General features: G+C 47.1%; 1 protein-coding gene across 15 annotated transcripts in view; it reads left to right on the top strand.

Annotated features, from left to right (window-relative positions):
- The window catches only part of Tpm3 (tropomyosin 3), a 28,430-nt gene extending 13,925 nt beyond the window's left edge, over positions 1-14,505 (top strand). For 5 of the 15 annotated variants that reach the window (XM_059265729.1, XM_059265736.1, XM_059265745.1 and 2 more), the window contains 6 exons: positions 862-979; positions 1,078-1,148; positions 1,775-1,850; positions 3,145-3,207; positions 3,343-3,412; positions 13,134-14,505. In XM_059265729.1, coding sequence (XP_059121712.1) covers positions 862-979; positions 1,078-1,148; positions 1,775-1,850; positions 3,145-3,207; positions 3,343-3,412; positions 13,134-13,216 — 481 coding nt within the window. In that variant the 3' untranslated portion in view covers positions 13,217-14,505. Of the gene's footprint in view, positions 1-861; positions 980-1,077; positions 1,149-1,774; positions 1,851-2,414; positions 2,491-3,144; positions 3,208-3,342; positions 3,413-4,359; positions 7,302-11,929; positions 12,090-13,133 lie in introns of those variants that run through there. The other 10 variants (XM_059265735.1, XM_059265742.1, XM_059265730.1 and 7 more) reach the window with 6 other exon arrangements.
- Positions 14,506-16,789: the final 2,284 nt, after the last annotated feature.

Genomic DNA, 16,789 nt, shown 5'->3' on the forward strand with positions numbered 1-16,789 from the left:
CCGCGAACAAAGTAGTTGATGGTGGCTGTGACCTAGGATTCCCTCTAGACCTGTTTTTTGTTTTGTTTGGGTGTTTTGTTTGAGGCATGGTCTCAGGTAGCCCACGCTGGCTTTGAACCTCAGTCCTCTCAACTCCTCTTCCCCAGTGCTGGGATTGCAGACCTGTGCCACCACATCCTGTCCTAGACTTTTGTTTTTGCGGATGAACCCAGCATCCACATTATATGCTGTGCACATCCTCTACCACTGTTACATTCCCAGCCCCTAGATCGACTTTTTTTTTTTTTTTTTTTTTTTTTTTTTTTTGTTTTTGTTTTTGTTTTTCGAGACAGTAGCTGTGTAGCTTTGCGCCTTTCCTAGATCTCGCTCTGTAGACCAGGCTGGCCTCGAACTCACGAAGATCCGCCTGCCTCTGCCTCCCGAGTGCTGGGATTAAAGGCGTGCGTCGTCGTCGCCGTCGCCGTCGCCGCCGCCGCCGCCGCCGCCGCCACCACCACCACCACCACCCCGCTAGATCGACTTTTTAAATGGTCCCCAGAGTGTTCATTCTATAAGAAAAAGTTTTAGCTGGGTGGTGGCGGCGGCCCACGCCTTTAATCTCAGCACTCGGGGCAGAGGCAGGCGGGTCTCTTGAGTTCGAGGAGACCTGTCTCACATACATGAGGCCTGTCTAGCCAGGGCTACCCAGAGAAACCGAAAAAGAAAAAATTTTCAATTAAATGGCACAGGCGCTCAAGTGCTATTGAATTTCCGTTTGGGTGGGCAGACAGGATGGGCTCTAAAGGGCGTGATTCCGAGTCCTTGAAGTGGGGCTGGCTGCACACCTCAGAGTGATTGCTGTGCTAATCTTGTTTCTGGCAGAGGTATGAAGGTGATTGAAAACCGAGCTCTAAAAGATGAAGAAAAGATGGAACTCCAGGAAATCCAGCTAAAGGAAGCGAAGCACATTGCAGAAGAGGCAGACAGGAAGTATGAAGAGGTGGGTCACATCTGCAGTGACCTGCAGGCTCCGCAGAGACAGTCCTGAAAGCGGATCGCCCTTGCTTGCTTGAGCTGTACCAGGGTCTTGTCTTATAGGTGGCTCGTAAGTTGGTGATTATCGAAGGAGACTTGGAACGCACCGAGGAACGAGCGGAGCTGGCAGAGTCGTGAGTATTTTGTCTCCGGATCTTGCCAGACCGTCCTGCCTGCTTGGGCACTAATTCGAGTAAACTAGCATTCCTTCGACCTTGTTAAACAGGCCTGGGAGGTGGTAGTCAGCTAGTGCTTTTAGCCTCTAGGAATGGCTTTGGGCTTTCTCTTGACTAGTAACAGGTAACAAGGCTTGCTTATTCTTGGGAAGATTCTCAAATTAAGGGAAGGGCGAGACTAATATGGCATACAGCTGGTGGGAAGATCCTGTTGGGTCCTTCCGCCTGGAATCTTTTCCTCCTTGGGCCATACCGACTTCAGACCTAGTCTCTGTTATTACTACGTTGCCAATCTGCCTGGGAACTTGAGAGCAAAGGCTTTAGAGAAATCACCTGCTGCCCGTTGGTGCTGGCTTGGCCTTGTGTAACAAAGTCAGCATGGATGAGTCTATGTTCGTGCTTGCCTTGCATCCCCCCGCTCCAGACATGACATATCATGACCATGGTGATGTTTTCTTCCCATTTGTTTGTTTATTTTTACCTCCCCACCCCCACCCCATTTTGCGGCTTGTTTTCTTGCTGTTCCTTTTTTAACCTTTTCCCCACGACCTGGCTTGTGCCATTCCCGTGACTGTCACTAACAGCCGTTGCCGAGAGATGGATGAGCAGATCAGACTGATGGACCAGAATCTGAAGTGTCTGAGTGCTGCTGAAGAAAAGGTACTAACCATTAAGCCCACGGCGAGGTTCCGTGTGTGTGCTCTGGTTCTGAGTTCGGTTTTGTTTTGCAGCAGCTGCCTCCCCTCCACCAGTTGACGTGTTGAGTGCTCTCTCATCTCTCCATGGAATGCTCCATTCCTTTCCACTTGGCATCTCTCATCTCTTCTTTCCTAGTTGCTTCACTGCATCCCCCGAAGGGTCTCTGCCTCCCTTGGGTGATTTGGGGGGTCGTTTGGGTTGGGCATCCGTCCCCACCGCCACACCCAAGTAGCAGTTGTAACTTGTTCCTGGTAGTGAGTGATTTCTCTCAAGTGTTCTTTCTTTATTAGAGCCAAACATCCTGAGCACAGGAGGTCCAGCTCCTGGCATCCGTGTTCCACGGTAGAGGGAGGAGGGTTGATGCTTGCTCAGGTTACCCAGAAACTTTTCTTCCCTGATGTGCAGTCCAACTCTCTCTACACATAGGTTCAATTCACATCTGTGTGTCTCTCTCTCTCTCTTTTTTTTTTTTTTATATTTCTTCCTCTTCCCCTTTCCTTTCTGCGGTATTTAACACATTCACAGTAAGTGTTCTGAGCTGGAGGAGGAGCTGAAGAATGTCACCAACAACCTCAAGTCTCTTGAGGCTCAGGCGGAGAAGGTAGGGCTGGTTTGTAAAGATGGCAGGCTCTGGGGCCTGGGCCCAGCCCTGCCCTTAATGAAAGACTAGACACACCTACTCCTCATAACCCAGTGCAGTGTCCTCTTCTCCCCGCCTCCGTCCATCCAGATTGTAGGGTTAGTGCTAATTCTGATCTACCTCCAGGGCTTAGGCTCAGATATCTGGGTGCTCTCCAGTGCCTGGGGTCATGTGCTCCTCCAGCTGATAGTGCTGTGCTAGACGGGCAGTTACCTAGATAGTACTGTGTGGACTTGCAAGCAGTCAGATGGGGTCAGCAGAGCACCAGCTCTCAAGACCTACCTGGTAGCGGTCAAGACAGATGATCGCCATTTACCACCAAGAGGGAAAGTTTTACCTGTGGATTCCTGCTGGTTAAGTTGGAGAAAGGCAAAACACTTTGGGATGATAGATAGGAATAAGATCAAAGTTTAGGTCTGTTAACAAAAACAAAAAAGGTCCTGGAAATGGTTGGGTCTTGAGACCCATTGTCAAATACTGGTCCTTGATTTTCGTCCTGGACCATTAAATCGACATCAAATCTAGGGGAATGTCTATGAACCATGTAAGACTTAACGTGGCTGTTTTCTGTGAGACCCTTTCTACTCTGACATTTGTATCTACTTCTCTTCACAGTACTCTCAAAAAGAAGACAAGTATGAAGAGGAAATAAAGATTCTTACTGATAAACTTAAGGAGGTGAGCTGAGGAAAGATAGACGGCATTACCATTTTAATAATAATTAGCCTTGCTGGCCTTGGTTCTCAATGGCCTACAAGTATGAGGGGAAGAAATGACCATCTTTCATTCTGATTGGATTTCTGTTTTCCTCAGGCAGAGACCCGTGCCGAGTTTGCTGAAAGATCGGTAGCCAAACTGGAGAAGACCATTGATGACTTGGAAGGTATGGAGCATGGGAGGCATTGAGAGAGGAAGGCCTGGCCCGTTAATCTTGAGCCTTTTCTCTGTTCATCAGAGGGATTTGGTAGTGACTTGGAATATATGTGTCCTGTCCTATGCTATAGTAGCTAGGCCTTGGCTCTAGGTATGTCATACCCTAGAGTTGGATTTTTAATCTTTTCCTCTAATAAGACTACTTACTTCTGAAATCTGCCGTCTTTCCTTTGAAAAGATGTAAGGACTGTATTTATCTCCAATTTAGTAATCTTAAATCTTGAGTCTGAGTTGAAATGGAAGCCATGATTTTTTTAGGATAGTGAAGTCTTGTGTGTGACCCTGTGGCCACTCTAGGTAGTTCTTTTTATCACTTAAGTTGTATGACACTTCTCCAGGAGATAATAAGCAGTCTCAGAGCTGCATAGTGTCAGGGCTGCTGCTTCTTGAGGTTCGGCAGCTGTGCCCATCCACCTTAACAAGGAAACAAGTCTTTGAGAGCTCCCTGGATATGTTCTTGGTAACTGGCTGTTCTTTGGAAGGCCTTGGGGAGGCATCCTGTAGAGCCCATGAGTAATGATCCCATTGAGAAAGCAGAGAAGTGTCCCCAGTGCATATGAGCTTTCTCCCTTTCCTGTCTTCCTTAAGTGTTACCCCTGGTTCGGAATTGGGTGGGAGTAGTGTCCCTGGGTGCCTGAGGTAGCTGCCAGGTGCTCAGGTTCTCAGTTCTTGCTGCATTGGCTTAGAGACATCAGGAAGGTCTGTGGCCATGGGGGAAAGTTGATTGAAAACGGCCATTCACTGCTGCCAGAATAGTTTTGTTTTTGTCTTTTTCCTTCCTGGTTTTAGACCCACAACCACATTTTTCCTATTTTCTAATGATTCCCTCTCTTCATCTGCTTCTGATACCTTTCACTTTATCCCCCCATCATCCCCGTGGTTCCTGTGCCTGTCCAGACGAGCTCTATGCCCAGAAACTGAAGTACAAGGCCATTAGCGACGAGCTGGACCACGCCCTCAATGACATGACCTCTATGTAACTATCAGGCAGCAGTGTGGGGTTGGGTTCCTGGCTTGTGGGTGAGGGTGCAGGCTGCGTGGAGTGCGCTTGGGTTTTGTCCTTGACTCACAGCCTTCACCCAACGTTGGTGCTGGTTATTTGTTTGGCAGAACCTGGGGAGATGTTTAATCTTGGATATAATTTGTGTTCTCTCTTACTCTCCCATCTAGTTCTATCAGGGTCTAATTCTGTAAGCCATGTTGACCCCAAACTCCAGATCCTTCTGACTTAGCATCAGCCACTAAGATTACAGCCAAGTGCCATGCGCCCAGCTCTCCTTTGCACTGGGTTTTCACTCTGGTTACTCAGTGCTGGGTGTGGTGGCACACAGCTGTAATCCTTGCAGTCTATGCTAAGGCAGAAGGATTGATGCAGGTTCAAGGCCAGCTAATGCTGCAAGGCAAGACAGGGTCTCAAAAGTAAAACACAAAACGGACGTGGTGGTGCGTACCTTTAATCCTGGCCTAGGTGATCTCTTGAGTTCCAGGATAACCTGGTCTACATAGTGAGTTCCAAGACAGCCAAAGTTACATAGAGAGACCCTATCTCAAAAAACAAGAACACGTGAACACAAATCTTTATTTGTGCCCTGAAATGAAAGCTAATGGGAGATTTCTGTGATGAGAAGCAGCCAGTTTAAGAATTGAGTGGAGTCCCTAAGCAAGCCAACCAGTGAACAGCACCAAAAGTTTTGGGGGACTTACTTGATTCCTAATGCTAATCTGCGTCTTCTGCCCACTAACCCGGAAGTGGCTGAGTGTTGTACCTGAAGTGTCTGGCTCTCCCGCTCTTTCCCCTTTCCCTTCTCCCAAGCTGCTGCCTCAGTTGAGCCAGCCCTTCTCACCCGGAGTGTCCTTTTCCATACAGATAAACTGTCACCGTTTCTGCTCTGTTCTGGATCTACCCCCTTTCCTTGGGGAACCCAACACCCCACTCGCTCTGGATTCCATTTGGGTCAGCCTGGCTGGTTCCCAAAGCCTTAGGGCTGGGGCTTGGGGGAAACAAAGCAATTTACATATTTGCTTTCACCCCCATCCCAGATTAAAATGTTAAGCTGCCAGAAGCCTCATGTCCTCCTGCCTTTGTTATTGACAAAGCTGTTAAGACGGAGCCTTGCCGGTGTGATGTGGGGACGGCCGTGTTAGGCTGTCCCCTTCTGATTCATGTATAATCAAAGCTACTTTTGTGTGTGTGTGTTTTCTTGACATTTGAACTTGCTGATTGGAGTCTTGTCAGAGTGGTGAACGGGTAAAGGCTCCTCATGGTAGGAAGTTAGTGTTATTTCTAAGTTCTTCAATAGTCTACGTGGAGCATTTTCCTTCCCTTTGGCCCTTTCCCATATAGTAAGGTCAACAGACCATTGAATCATTTCCTAATATGCTACCCTTTTGCCAGAGAGTCAGACATTACATCCTTAGAGCACACTGGGCCTGTGTGATCCATCCTTACAGTTAAATAATTCTATCATCCTAAGTCACAGAAAAACATGTAACATAATGGCTTGAATTCTCAGTAGATGTGCTTTCGTCTTTAAACCTTTCTCACTTATTTGAGGCTGCTACCATTTGTTCAACTTTGTTTTTTAATGGGATATCATTGAGACACACGGTAGATGATTGGAAAAAATGAAAACAACCAGTCATGTACACATGCGGGTAATGACTTACTATTAAATTTCTACTAGTGAAATTCTTCTGGGTATATATTGTAGAATTGAATATCAGCATTTCAGAAGTGTTCCAGTTTGTACAGCTAAATGCTGCATAGTATTTCAGTTTCTTATCAGAGTATGTATTTGAAACTTGCTTTTTCTTCTCCGTGTCCAGGGCTATGGATGTGGCACAGTTGGAGAACACTCACCTACTGTGCACAAGGCTCTGAGTTTAAACCCCAGAACCACAGAGAAAGAAAGAAGGGAAGGAAGAGAGAGAAAGGCTATAGCTAGTAGGGAAGTGTTCCCTAATCTCGGTCAGACTCCTTTACCTGGACTGTCTCTTCCTGCCACACAGCCTTTGAGACCGAGGTAGAGGTGGGCTTATTTAGCAGGTGCTGACATCTAGATAGATACCCTGTTCAGATAGATGAATACAGGTGAGGAACCGCCTGCATGCTCAGGTTGCTCTGAATCTTCTAAGAAGAAAGGACAAGCCCAAAGTCAAAAGCTGCTGGGTGAGCTGCAGATAGTAAACTTTGGGGGGCTAAGTGGGAGGGCACTGACTCCATGATGGCTCTCAAATTGGAATTTTTGAGCTCTGTTTTGAGACAGTTTTGCACTAGCCCGGGCTGTCCTAGAACTCAGTGTGTACCCAAGCTGTTCTTGAGATCATGGCAGTCCTGCCTCTGGCCTCCCAAGACATGTATCACCACTATACCAGGTTTAGAATGGATTTGTTCATTTTGTTTTGGTGATAGAGAATTCTGAACACAGAGCCTTTACCACTGAAATTCATCACCAGCCTCAGTCAGGATTGGCTTCTGATGAGCAAAAACAAGGTTAAAAAAACCCCACAGCTAGGAAAAGATAATAGCTGCAAAGGTAAATTTGGGAGACAGAACAGTTCTTAAAAGTCCTGCTGGGAAGCTTCGTTGGTGTTTGATAAGTGATGGAAATGCCACTGTAGTACAGAAGTATGTGCTATGATGTGAACACCTCCCTCCTAAGACGAGTTCATCTGATAGCTAAGAAAAGATGGTTGCATCTGGGCATGGTGGGCAAGCCTGTGATCCCAGCACCTGGGAGGTAGGTCGCTGTGAGTTCAAGACCAACCTGGTCTACAGAATGAGTTCCAGGACAACCAAGGCTACACAGAGAAACTCTAGAAACCCTATCTCTGAAAAACAAAAAGTCCTCTGACTGCTCTTCCAGAGGACCTGCATGGCAGCTCACAACTGTCCGCATCTCCCAGATCTGACACCCTCACACAGACATGGATACAGGCAAAACACCAGTGCACATAAAATAAGTTTAATTAAAAAAAAAAATTCAAGACCACACCAAATTCTGTATAACAAGACCCCAATAAAAAATAAACAAGGTGGGGTGTGGTGGTATATACCTTTAATCCCAGCAGATGGATCTCTTAAGGCCAGGCCAGTCTACATATTGAGTTCTGGGTCAGCCAGTATAATGAGATTCTGTTTTAAAAATCAAAAACAATAACTTTTTTCCAATTAAAAAATAGTATATTTGTGTGTGTATATTATGTGTGTGTGTATTGGAATGAGAACACATTAGCAGAATGTGCTGACCCCAAGTTGCAGACATGTGCATACCATTTTCTATGCTAGCTGTCATGTTGTCCTGTTGTTACCTTTGTTCTCCAAATTCACTCACTTTCAAAATGCTTTCAAGTTCACAAACGTGTACTCTGAGTGCACACACCACCAGCCATGATTAGGCCATGCTTTGGGAAATACTAGGTTAGTCTGCCAATTTCTGGAGAGTGACTGGGGCTTGTGCTAGGCTAGTGTAGTGGGAAGGCAGCACTGAAAGTGGACCTTTCATTCAACTGTTTTAGTTTTCTGAGCTAGTCTCAACTTTGTAGCCCAGGCTAACCCGAGAGTCTACAGTTCTCTCACCTCAGCCTCCAGAGTGCTGGGTTACAGGCACGTACAGCTGTGCCCGGTAAGACGGACACAAGGGCCTGACAGACAACTAAGTGTGTAGAAGTCAAGTTCAGTTACTGGGTTTGACACCAAAAAAGTGATAGTGTTAAAGCTGTAGAGCGGGATTTGGGGAGCGAGAGAAGCGTGTGTCTGAGAAATAGGTGTGCAGGTAAGAGCAAGATCCTGAGGCTGGAAGGGGAGGAGTTGATAGAAGAAATTCTGGGATCCAGAGGGATTGCAAGCAATTGAACACAAACACCTTAGAACCATAAAGAACATCTGCAGGTACCAGTCATGGTGGCGCACGCACATCTTTATTCTCAGCACTGGTGCAGAGGCAGGCCAATCTCCGTGAGTTCAAGGTCAGCCAGGGCTACATGGAGAGACCCTGTCTCACAAAAACAAAACAAAAACAGAAAACAACAAAATCAACAACTCCATTCCGTATGTGAAAAGGGTTAAATAAAGGAAAAGTCTTGGCCAGTCTATAGAGCAAGTTCCAGGACAGCCAGGGCTACACAGAGAAACCCTGTCTCAACCCCACACACACACACACACACACAGAGACAGACTGAGACTTAGTTGGGCAGGAAGCCAAATGGACTACTTCTTTGGAGGGGTAGACGGAAGGAGAGTGATGGCTTAGGGCTGATGGTTCTCAGCTTCGGCAGATAGACTGAGAAGGACAGTAACTACGATGGGCATTCACCGCTTTAGTGATTTGAGGGTATGCTTTGAGCATTGCGGTCAAGGGGAGGGAGATAACATTTAAGACAGGAGAGCACATCAATAAAGAAAAGTAATAAATACACTTTAAAGTGGTTGTACCCAGTAGAATTTGGGCACTGATCTCCAGTATAATAGTCACTTGCTTCTGTGGCTGTTAAACATGTCTTGTGGTGAGGCTAGAATTCCAGTTTTGTTTGTTTTTCGAGACAGTTTCTCTGTATAGCTTTGGTGTCTGTCCTGAAACTCGCTCTGTAGACCAGAAGGGCCTCAAACTCATAGAGATCCTCTTGCCTCTGCCTCCCGAGTGCTAGGATTAAAAGTGTGTGCCAGTGCCATCTGGTGGTTTTATTTATTTTTAACAGAATAAAATTCATTTAAATTTAAGTAATCCCACAAGACTTGCTCAGGACAGTTATAGACATTTAGTATTGGGCAGGAGTTGGAAGACCAGGCTGAGAATTTAGTGAGACCCTGCCTCAAAATAAGTTAAAAGCAGGCTGGGGCTATATATAGCTGAATGGTATATTGTTTGCCTAGTGTATGTGCAGGGTCCTAGAATCAACTCCTAGCATCATTTAGAAAACAGAATGAGCTAAGAATAGTGGGAGACTGAGAAAAAGAACTTCTCTTTTTTGTCTTTCTGGTGGTTTCTACTTTACCCCATTGTTGGTCTCTTTCTACAAGAAAAGTGCGGGTGTCTTCGTGCAGTGTGAAACACTGTAGTGCTGGGTCAGTTGCTTTCTATTGAATTCCCGTGTCTTCATGGCAGCCAGCCTGGTTCTTGTGTGTACTCACTGTACAGGGCCAAGCAAGAACTTGGCCCCTTAGGCGGTGATGAGTGAGTTTATTCTTCCCTTGCTGCCGTTGTTGAGGTGAGGAACAAATGTGCTTGGAGCCCTGTCACCCAGCAGTGGGGCTTCTTTCATATGAATAACACTACAGCTCCTTGGGATTGTTTTTGAATGATGTGTTGTGTGAGTGTGGGCGCTGCATGCCTGACATGACCTATATGCACATGGGGATATGGAAGTCAGAGGACGACTTGTAGGGACTACCTTTCTTTCCCAAGACCGGTGTGGGAATCAAATGAAGGTGGATATGGATGGGGAATATCCCTAATAAAACAGCTTGAAAGATGCGAGCTGAATTGGAGGGCCTCCTATTTTTTGGGCATGTCTCCTGAATAAGACAGGCCCAGCACCAAGGCTCTTGGAACTTATTGACCACTTCTGTTCTGTCGTGTAAGGGTAATGGTATACAAAAAGTTTCTGCACGTTAGCATATTGCTGCTCTCGGGCCAGTACTTATCGATAGAACCTTCTGATCACTGTGACAGTCAAAACCTATCTGTAGCTAGGCGTAGAGGCACGCGTCTGTAATTAAAGCACTTGGAAGGCAGAGGGAGGAGGACTGCACCAGTTTGAAGCCAGCCTGAGATGTGTTGTCTTAGAAAAGCAGACCCCCTGAAACACACCTGTACAGACTTCCACATTTCCTGGGAGAGGGGAGGGGCGGTGCCCCTTTCCAAGAATCACTGCCTTAGCTGGGTGGTTTGTCCCTCTAATCAGTCCCAGTGAGAGGGCAAGGCCTGCATCTAAAGTAAGACCTCTCATATTGAAACAGGAAGTTGAACTTGAACTTAAAACTTGAACTTCTGAGCCAGGCATGGTGGCGCACACCTTTAGTCCCAACACTGGGGAGGCAGAGGCAGGCAGATCTTTGTGAACTCGAGGCCAGCCTGGTCTACATGGTGAGTTCCAGTCCAGCCAGAGCTACATAGTGAGACTGTCTCAGAAAAATAAAAAAGCAACCTGAACTTCAGAGGCTGATAGTAGGGGTGGACCAAGAATAATTTAGCTTTCCTATCCCCAGACTTTTGTTACCTCTGTGTTTAAGGTGGGTCTACAGCTAGGTGGGGCCGTACACACCTGTTCCCGTCATTTGGGCGGCCACAGCTGCAAGGTCAAGTTTGAAATAAGCCAGCGAGCCAGAACAACAGCAAACTCCTATGTCCTTGGCTAGAAAGCCCAGCTAAAGGCAGTGGGCCTGAGCTCGGTTAAGTGCTCACCTAAGTAATGTTTTGGGTCATAAGATAAAAAAATCAGCATGAGATTCTTTTTATGCCTCAGGAGTCTTGCCACTGATGAGTAGTGTAGCCTATGAAAACTAGAGTTTCTTTGATTCTCTTAAGATTGAAGTGCCTAGCCCTGGACATCCCATTTCTATCCAAAGCCAGAGAGAAAGCTGAGATTTTCTTCTGCGCCTACACTCCCCTTCTTCTCACTGGCCTGAATTAGAATCTGTGACCACTCTTGGCAAGGAAATAACATAATTATTCTTTAAATTTATTGTGTTTGATTATTTTGTGTGGGTATTTTGCCTGTCTGTATGTGTGTGCACCACACGCATGCCTGGTCCCTGCAGAGGTCAGAAGAGGGCATTGGATTACCTGGAACTGGAGTCCCAGGTGGTTATGAGCTGCCTTGTGGGTGCTGGGAATTGAACCCAGGTCCTTTGGAAGAGTAGCCAGTGCTCTAAACCTCTGAGCCGTCTTTCTGCCCCCCATAATAGTTAAAATTGGCTTACATCCTTTTGGCTGCTGGATATACTGCTGACCCTAATAGGTGGATTTTCTTCCATAAGAGGGGAACCTGAATGTGAGTTGGTGAGGACTTTAGGATGTGTCTCTTAGACAACACCACAGAAAGAAGCATTTGCAAGTGAGAGATTGAGTGGGTGAAACAGTTACGCATGGCGTCCTATTGAGTCCTTTTATGGGGGGAAAGTTGAGCTGCTCTCTTTGGTTTTTCCTCATGGCTGAATGGCTCTCTTTAAGCCCGCTGTATCTGCCTTGTGACTGTCTCAGCCCAGGGTACAACTACTGTGAAGGAAGTGTGTTTTCACATTCAGAACAGTCCTGCAGCTGATACTCTCACTGTGTCCCTCTGTTGGTCTTTCCACCAACCGGCTGACTTCCTGCCCTGAGTCCCGGTACTCTCCGCAGCACGGTGCATGTTACATAGGCCAGCTAGTTGAAAGACACGTGTGCCTCTGCCTTCTACTAACCTCCCCTTTTCTCTCTCTCCTCCTGTTTCTCCTTTCCTCTTCCCCTCTTCTCTGTTGCTGCTGCAGAGCGTCTCTACAGCCAACTTGAGCGAAACCGCCTGCTTTCTAATGAGCTGAAGCTAACGCTGCATGATCTGTGTGACTGATGGGCAGGGCTCCCTGAGCCCAGTAACCCACACCACTGACCTGGACCCCAGCAAAAAGCTGATTGGCTTTTCAGAAGTTACTGTTTTGCCCTAAGCAAGTTACTTTTCAATGAGGGCAGTTAGAGGGCTGTTGGTTTCCTGGCAGCCCCCATGAAGTTGCAGTGGCTATTTCTGTTTGTAGGAGAGATTGTGGGTAATGAAGGAAGGGTCTGGGAGATTGAATGGGGGAACTTGGGGAACGCTAGCTGCAGCCTTCTCCCCTGGGCACCGACTGTAGGGTTTGCACTTTTGCATGGATATTTTCTAACAATAAAAAGACTGACTTGATAAGGTGTCGTAGCTGCTTCGTCTTCAGGCCCGGAGATGGTCCTTTGACTGGGTAACCAGGGATGGGAAAGAAGGGTGCGGTATGAAAACGGGTCTGGTTTGCCATCCCTGGTGTAGAATTTCCCTCCCGTCCCTGAAGCTCCACGGTTCCTGGCTAGGCAGACTAAGTGCTTGGGGTTCTACCACTGGCTTTCTTCCTGATGCTTTTCCTTCTTGCTTCTTTTGTATTTAGTTGTAAGTCACTGTCGGGCCAGCTCTGTTGGTACCTCTGCTGAAATCTCACTGGGGCTTTGCTTCCAAGAATGTGTCTGGGTAGTATCCTTCTTGACTTAAACCTGAGGACTCCTGCCTCCACCACACCCCACCCGCACCCCCACACACTCTCATACACACACTCTGGAGAAAGTACCTACTACAGGAGGATCTTCCTGTGCACTTTACTTGAGGTATTGATGTTTGTCCTTATCTGCCGTGGTCACACTCTAGTGTGACATTTCAAGTAGATACTGACCTGTGGGTAGAGGTAAGAGTGGGTGCCTGGTGCTTTCAACGTGATCCCTTTGAGGACTGAAAGCTTAATGCCTCTCAGTTGCCTGTGGGAGGGAGAGGAAATGGCCCCAGTTCCCTCCCCCAGGCAGTAGAGGAATGCCTCTGCTTCAGTAGGCGTGCCAGAGTCCCCACAGAACCCAGGGATGCAATAAATAGCTGGCTTCTATAGCTTCCTTGCGACTGGAGCAAGTCTCAGAATGGGGAGAACTTGGAACTGACTTTCTGTACTTCCTCTCTGTTCCCACTAGATAAGCTGAAGTGCACCAAAGAGGAGCACCTCTGTACACAAAGGATGCTGGACCAGACCCTGCTGGACCTGAATGAGATGTAGAGCACCCCCAGTCCCTGCCCTGCGGCCGCTCCTCCCTCTGACCCTGACTCCGCCTGAGGCCAGCCTGCCTGAAGCTGACCTTGAAACTGAGGGCTGATCTTTTTAACTGAAGGCTGCTTTCCCCTCCTGCCACCAACCCCCACCCCATGTCTTTTTCATAAAACTGTGTCAGCCTCTTCCCAGAGTTCCAGCTGGAGGGGCTGAGCACCTTTGGAAACAATATTTAAGGGAATGTGAGCACAATGCAAAGTGTCTTCAGGGCACTTGTGATATGCACATTGTGGTTACTCTTTGTCTTAGCAACCATTTGTAACATTCCAAGCACTTCCACAGCTTGGAGCAGCAAGCCAGTTCCTTCTCCCTGTTGGAAGGTGACATTTCGGCCTAATGGATACTGCTGTCTCCGTAGAGGAGGAACACAGGACTGGGCCTGCCTTGCTGACGGCCAGCAGAGCCCAGGCAGGCTCCACTGTGGGAAACCTCAGTTCTCTGTACCAAGTTCTAGCCAAACGACAGGGGATTGATTCTAGGAAGTTAGCCAAAAAACAAAAACTTCTTCCGGGCTGTGAAGGTTTTCAGCTTTGATGTCTTTGAACAACTTTAATCTTGTTTTTATTCTTTACTTTTTCCATCAGATGTGACCAAATAAGACGGTGAGACGTCTGAGGCACCCCCCCACCCAGGGCCTTGTGCATATTAGGCAAACGTGCTTTTGTGCAGCCCCGCCCTGAGACCAAGCTTGTCTCACCGCTGCCCCCCTTTCCTGACTGCTCACAAAATGGATCATGTTGCCCCTTAGTGTCAGGTGAGCACCTAGTGTTCACCTGCCCCGAGGGAGAAAGCAAAGGAAAATGCTGTCCGTGCCACTGAGGTAGCTGCACGAAAGTCATCTCATTGTCCTTTCCTGAAGCTGCTGTCTCTAAAAGTGCCATCTCATTGTGCTCTGTGTCAGTCAGTGCTGGAGAAATCTTGAATAGCTCATGTAAAAATTTTTAAATTTTATATTATTTTGAAATTTTGCTTTTGGGGGGTTGGGTTATCTTGGTCAACCCATTGGCTGTGAGAATTGTTGCAGTCCGTGGGCTAGTGGTGTGCCGATCTTTCGAGTGTCCCCACCCAATTGCCATGTCCAGGCGGTCTCTTCGAGGCCTCTCAGGTGGACACGCTGCAGCTTACTGGCTTATTTGTACTCTCCTCTGTCGGGAGAAAGAACCCCATAGTGCAACTGTTTTGATACTGAATATCAACAAGTGACATTTTGAAATAAAGAACCAGTCCCTCCACCCTCAGACCGACTTGACTTTATTAAATCAAATGTGCTTTCTCCACAGGGCTATACAGACTGGGTTGAGAATCAGGTCTTTGTGGTTGAAAGCAGGATTTAACATAAAGCACACACATTGGAAGCAGACATAAAATAAAGATGGGTTCCCAATGTGACTGGGGGCGTTGGGAGATGTCACTCATGGTAGAGCGCTTACCCAGCACGGTGACTTGAGTTCCGCCTCCAGCACCCATATAAGAAGCTGAGCACAGCACATCATCTGGAGTCCTGGCCCACCAGCCAGGCAGAGATAGGAACATCTCTTGGGCTTACTGGCCAGCTAGTTAGCCAGATCACTAACTTCAAGTTCAGTTTAGACACTCAAATGGTCGGACATGGTGTCATGTGTCTTTAACCCCAGCACTCAGGAGGCAGAGGCAGGCTGATCTCCAAGTTCCAGGCCAGCCTGGTCTACAGAATGAGTTCCTGGACAGCCAGCACTATACAGAGAAACCCTGTCTTGAAAAACAAAACAAAAAGACTTGTCTCCAAAAATACAATGTGGTGGAGAGGTGGCTGGCTTCTGTAGAGGAGGAGGGCTGAAGCGGAGGTGGAGTGGGGGGTGTTTCCTAGCTCAAGTGGTGACTCAAGCCATCTGTAACTCCAGTTCCAGGGTATCCCAGGGCTTCTGCACAGGGTTCCACTTAAACTCTTGAAAGCTCACACACAGACACATTTTAAAAAAAAATTAAAACAAGCTGGGCAATGGTGGTGCACACCTTTAATCCCAGCACTCAGGAGGCAGAGGCAGACGAATGTCTTGAGTTCGAGGCCAGCCTGGTCTACAGAGCAAGTTTCAGGACAGCCAAAGCTACACAGAGAAACCCTGTAAAAAAAACCAAAACAAAACAAAGTTGTTTTTTTTTCTGTTTCGTGAGACAGTTTATACTTAGGCCTAGTTATCCTGAAACTCACTCTGGCCGCAAACTTGAAGGTCCACCTGCCTCTGCTGATCCCCTAGTGCTGAGATTAGAAGTGGATTACAAGTTTTTTCCACTGGTCAAAAATAATAATTTTTTTAAATTTAAAATTAAGGTAGTATTTCAGAAATACCTCTAAGGTTGACCTTTGACTTGACACATTTGCACACATTAATATTTTAGCCTTTGTTTTGTGAGATGGTCTCACTATCTAGCCTTGGCTGGTCTGGTACTTAATATGTAAACCAGGCTGGCCTTAACTCAGAAATCCACCAGTGTCTGCCTCCCAAGTGCTGGAATTAAAGGTACAAGCTACCATGCCCAGCTCTTTTCTTTTTCTTTCTTTCTTTTTTTTTTTTAATTATGAAAAAAAAAAAAAAAAACAAAAAACAGAGAGATGGCTCAGGGGTTAAGAGCACTGGCTGCTCTTCCAGAGGTCCTGAGTTCAATTCCCAGCACCCACATGGTGGCTCACAACCATCTGTAATGCACGCCACCTTCCCAGCTCCATTGAGAGGGGTTTGTGTGTAGACTAGGCTTCTTGATCCTCCTTCCTCAGCCTATGATTACTGAGATCATGGATGTGTGCCACCCCACCCCAGTGAAAGGAAGTGCACCCAGGGAGTGCTTTGCTGAGTCAGGTTGTGTCAGACAATGGCTTTCCCGGTTACTTCTGAGGCCAGTGTCTGTTACTTCCTGCATTGTGGTCTTGAAGCAGGACTTAAATCCGATCCCTAGTAAAAATAGCATAAACCTTGACTAAGGCCAGCTGTTTATGCTAGAGACTGGAAGTTTTTCCATTTACAGTCCTAGACTAACGCTGACTGGAAATTACTTGAATTTTTAAAGGTAACTTGTTTCTTGTATTTAGTATTGGTGGGTGAGCCCAGGCCCTTGTACATGCGAGCTCTGAGTTTCACCTCGGTCTTTCTGCCCTAACAATACATGAAGAGTTGAGACGGGAGGCACTGCTTGGATTTTTGGAACTTTCCGTCTGGTTCCTTGCTAGTACAGTTTACCATCAAATACTTAGTAACTAAGTGTCCCTTTGGGTCTGTGCCCGGAATTTACATAATGTTAGCTTTTTGACGCACTTAGAAATAGTACCCACAATTCGCCAGACGGTGGTGGTGCAGTCCTTAATCCCAGGCAACACTCAGGAGGCAGAGGCAGGCTGACCTCTATGAGTTCGAGGCCAGCCTCGGCTACAGAGCGAGTTCCAGGACAGCCAGGGACACACAGAGAAACCCTGTGTCTGGGGTTGGGGGTGGGGAGGAGTACCCACAATTCCTAGCAAGAAAGGTACCCGCTGACGTCGTGGCTGCGGAT

The sequence above is a fragment of the Peromyscus eremicus genome, chromosome 6, assembly GCF_949786415.1.
Source record: "Peromyscus eremicus chromosome 6, PerEre_H2_v1, whole genome shotgun sequence".
NCBI classification, from domain to species: domain Eukaryota; kingdom Metazoa; phylum Chordata; class Mammalia; order Rodentia; family Cricetidae; genus Peromyscus; species Peromyscus eremicus.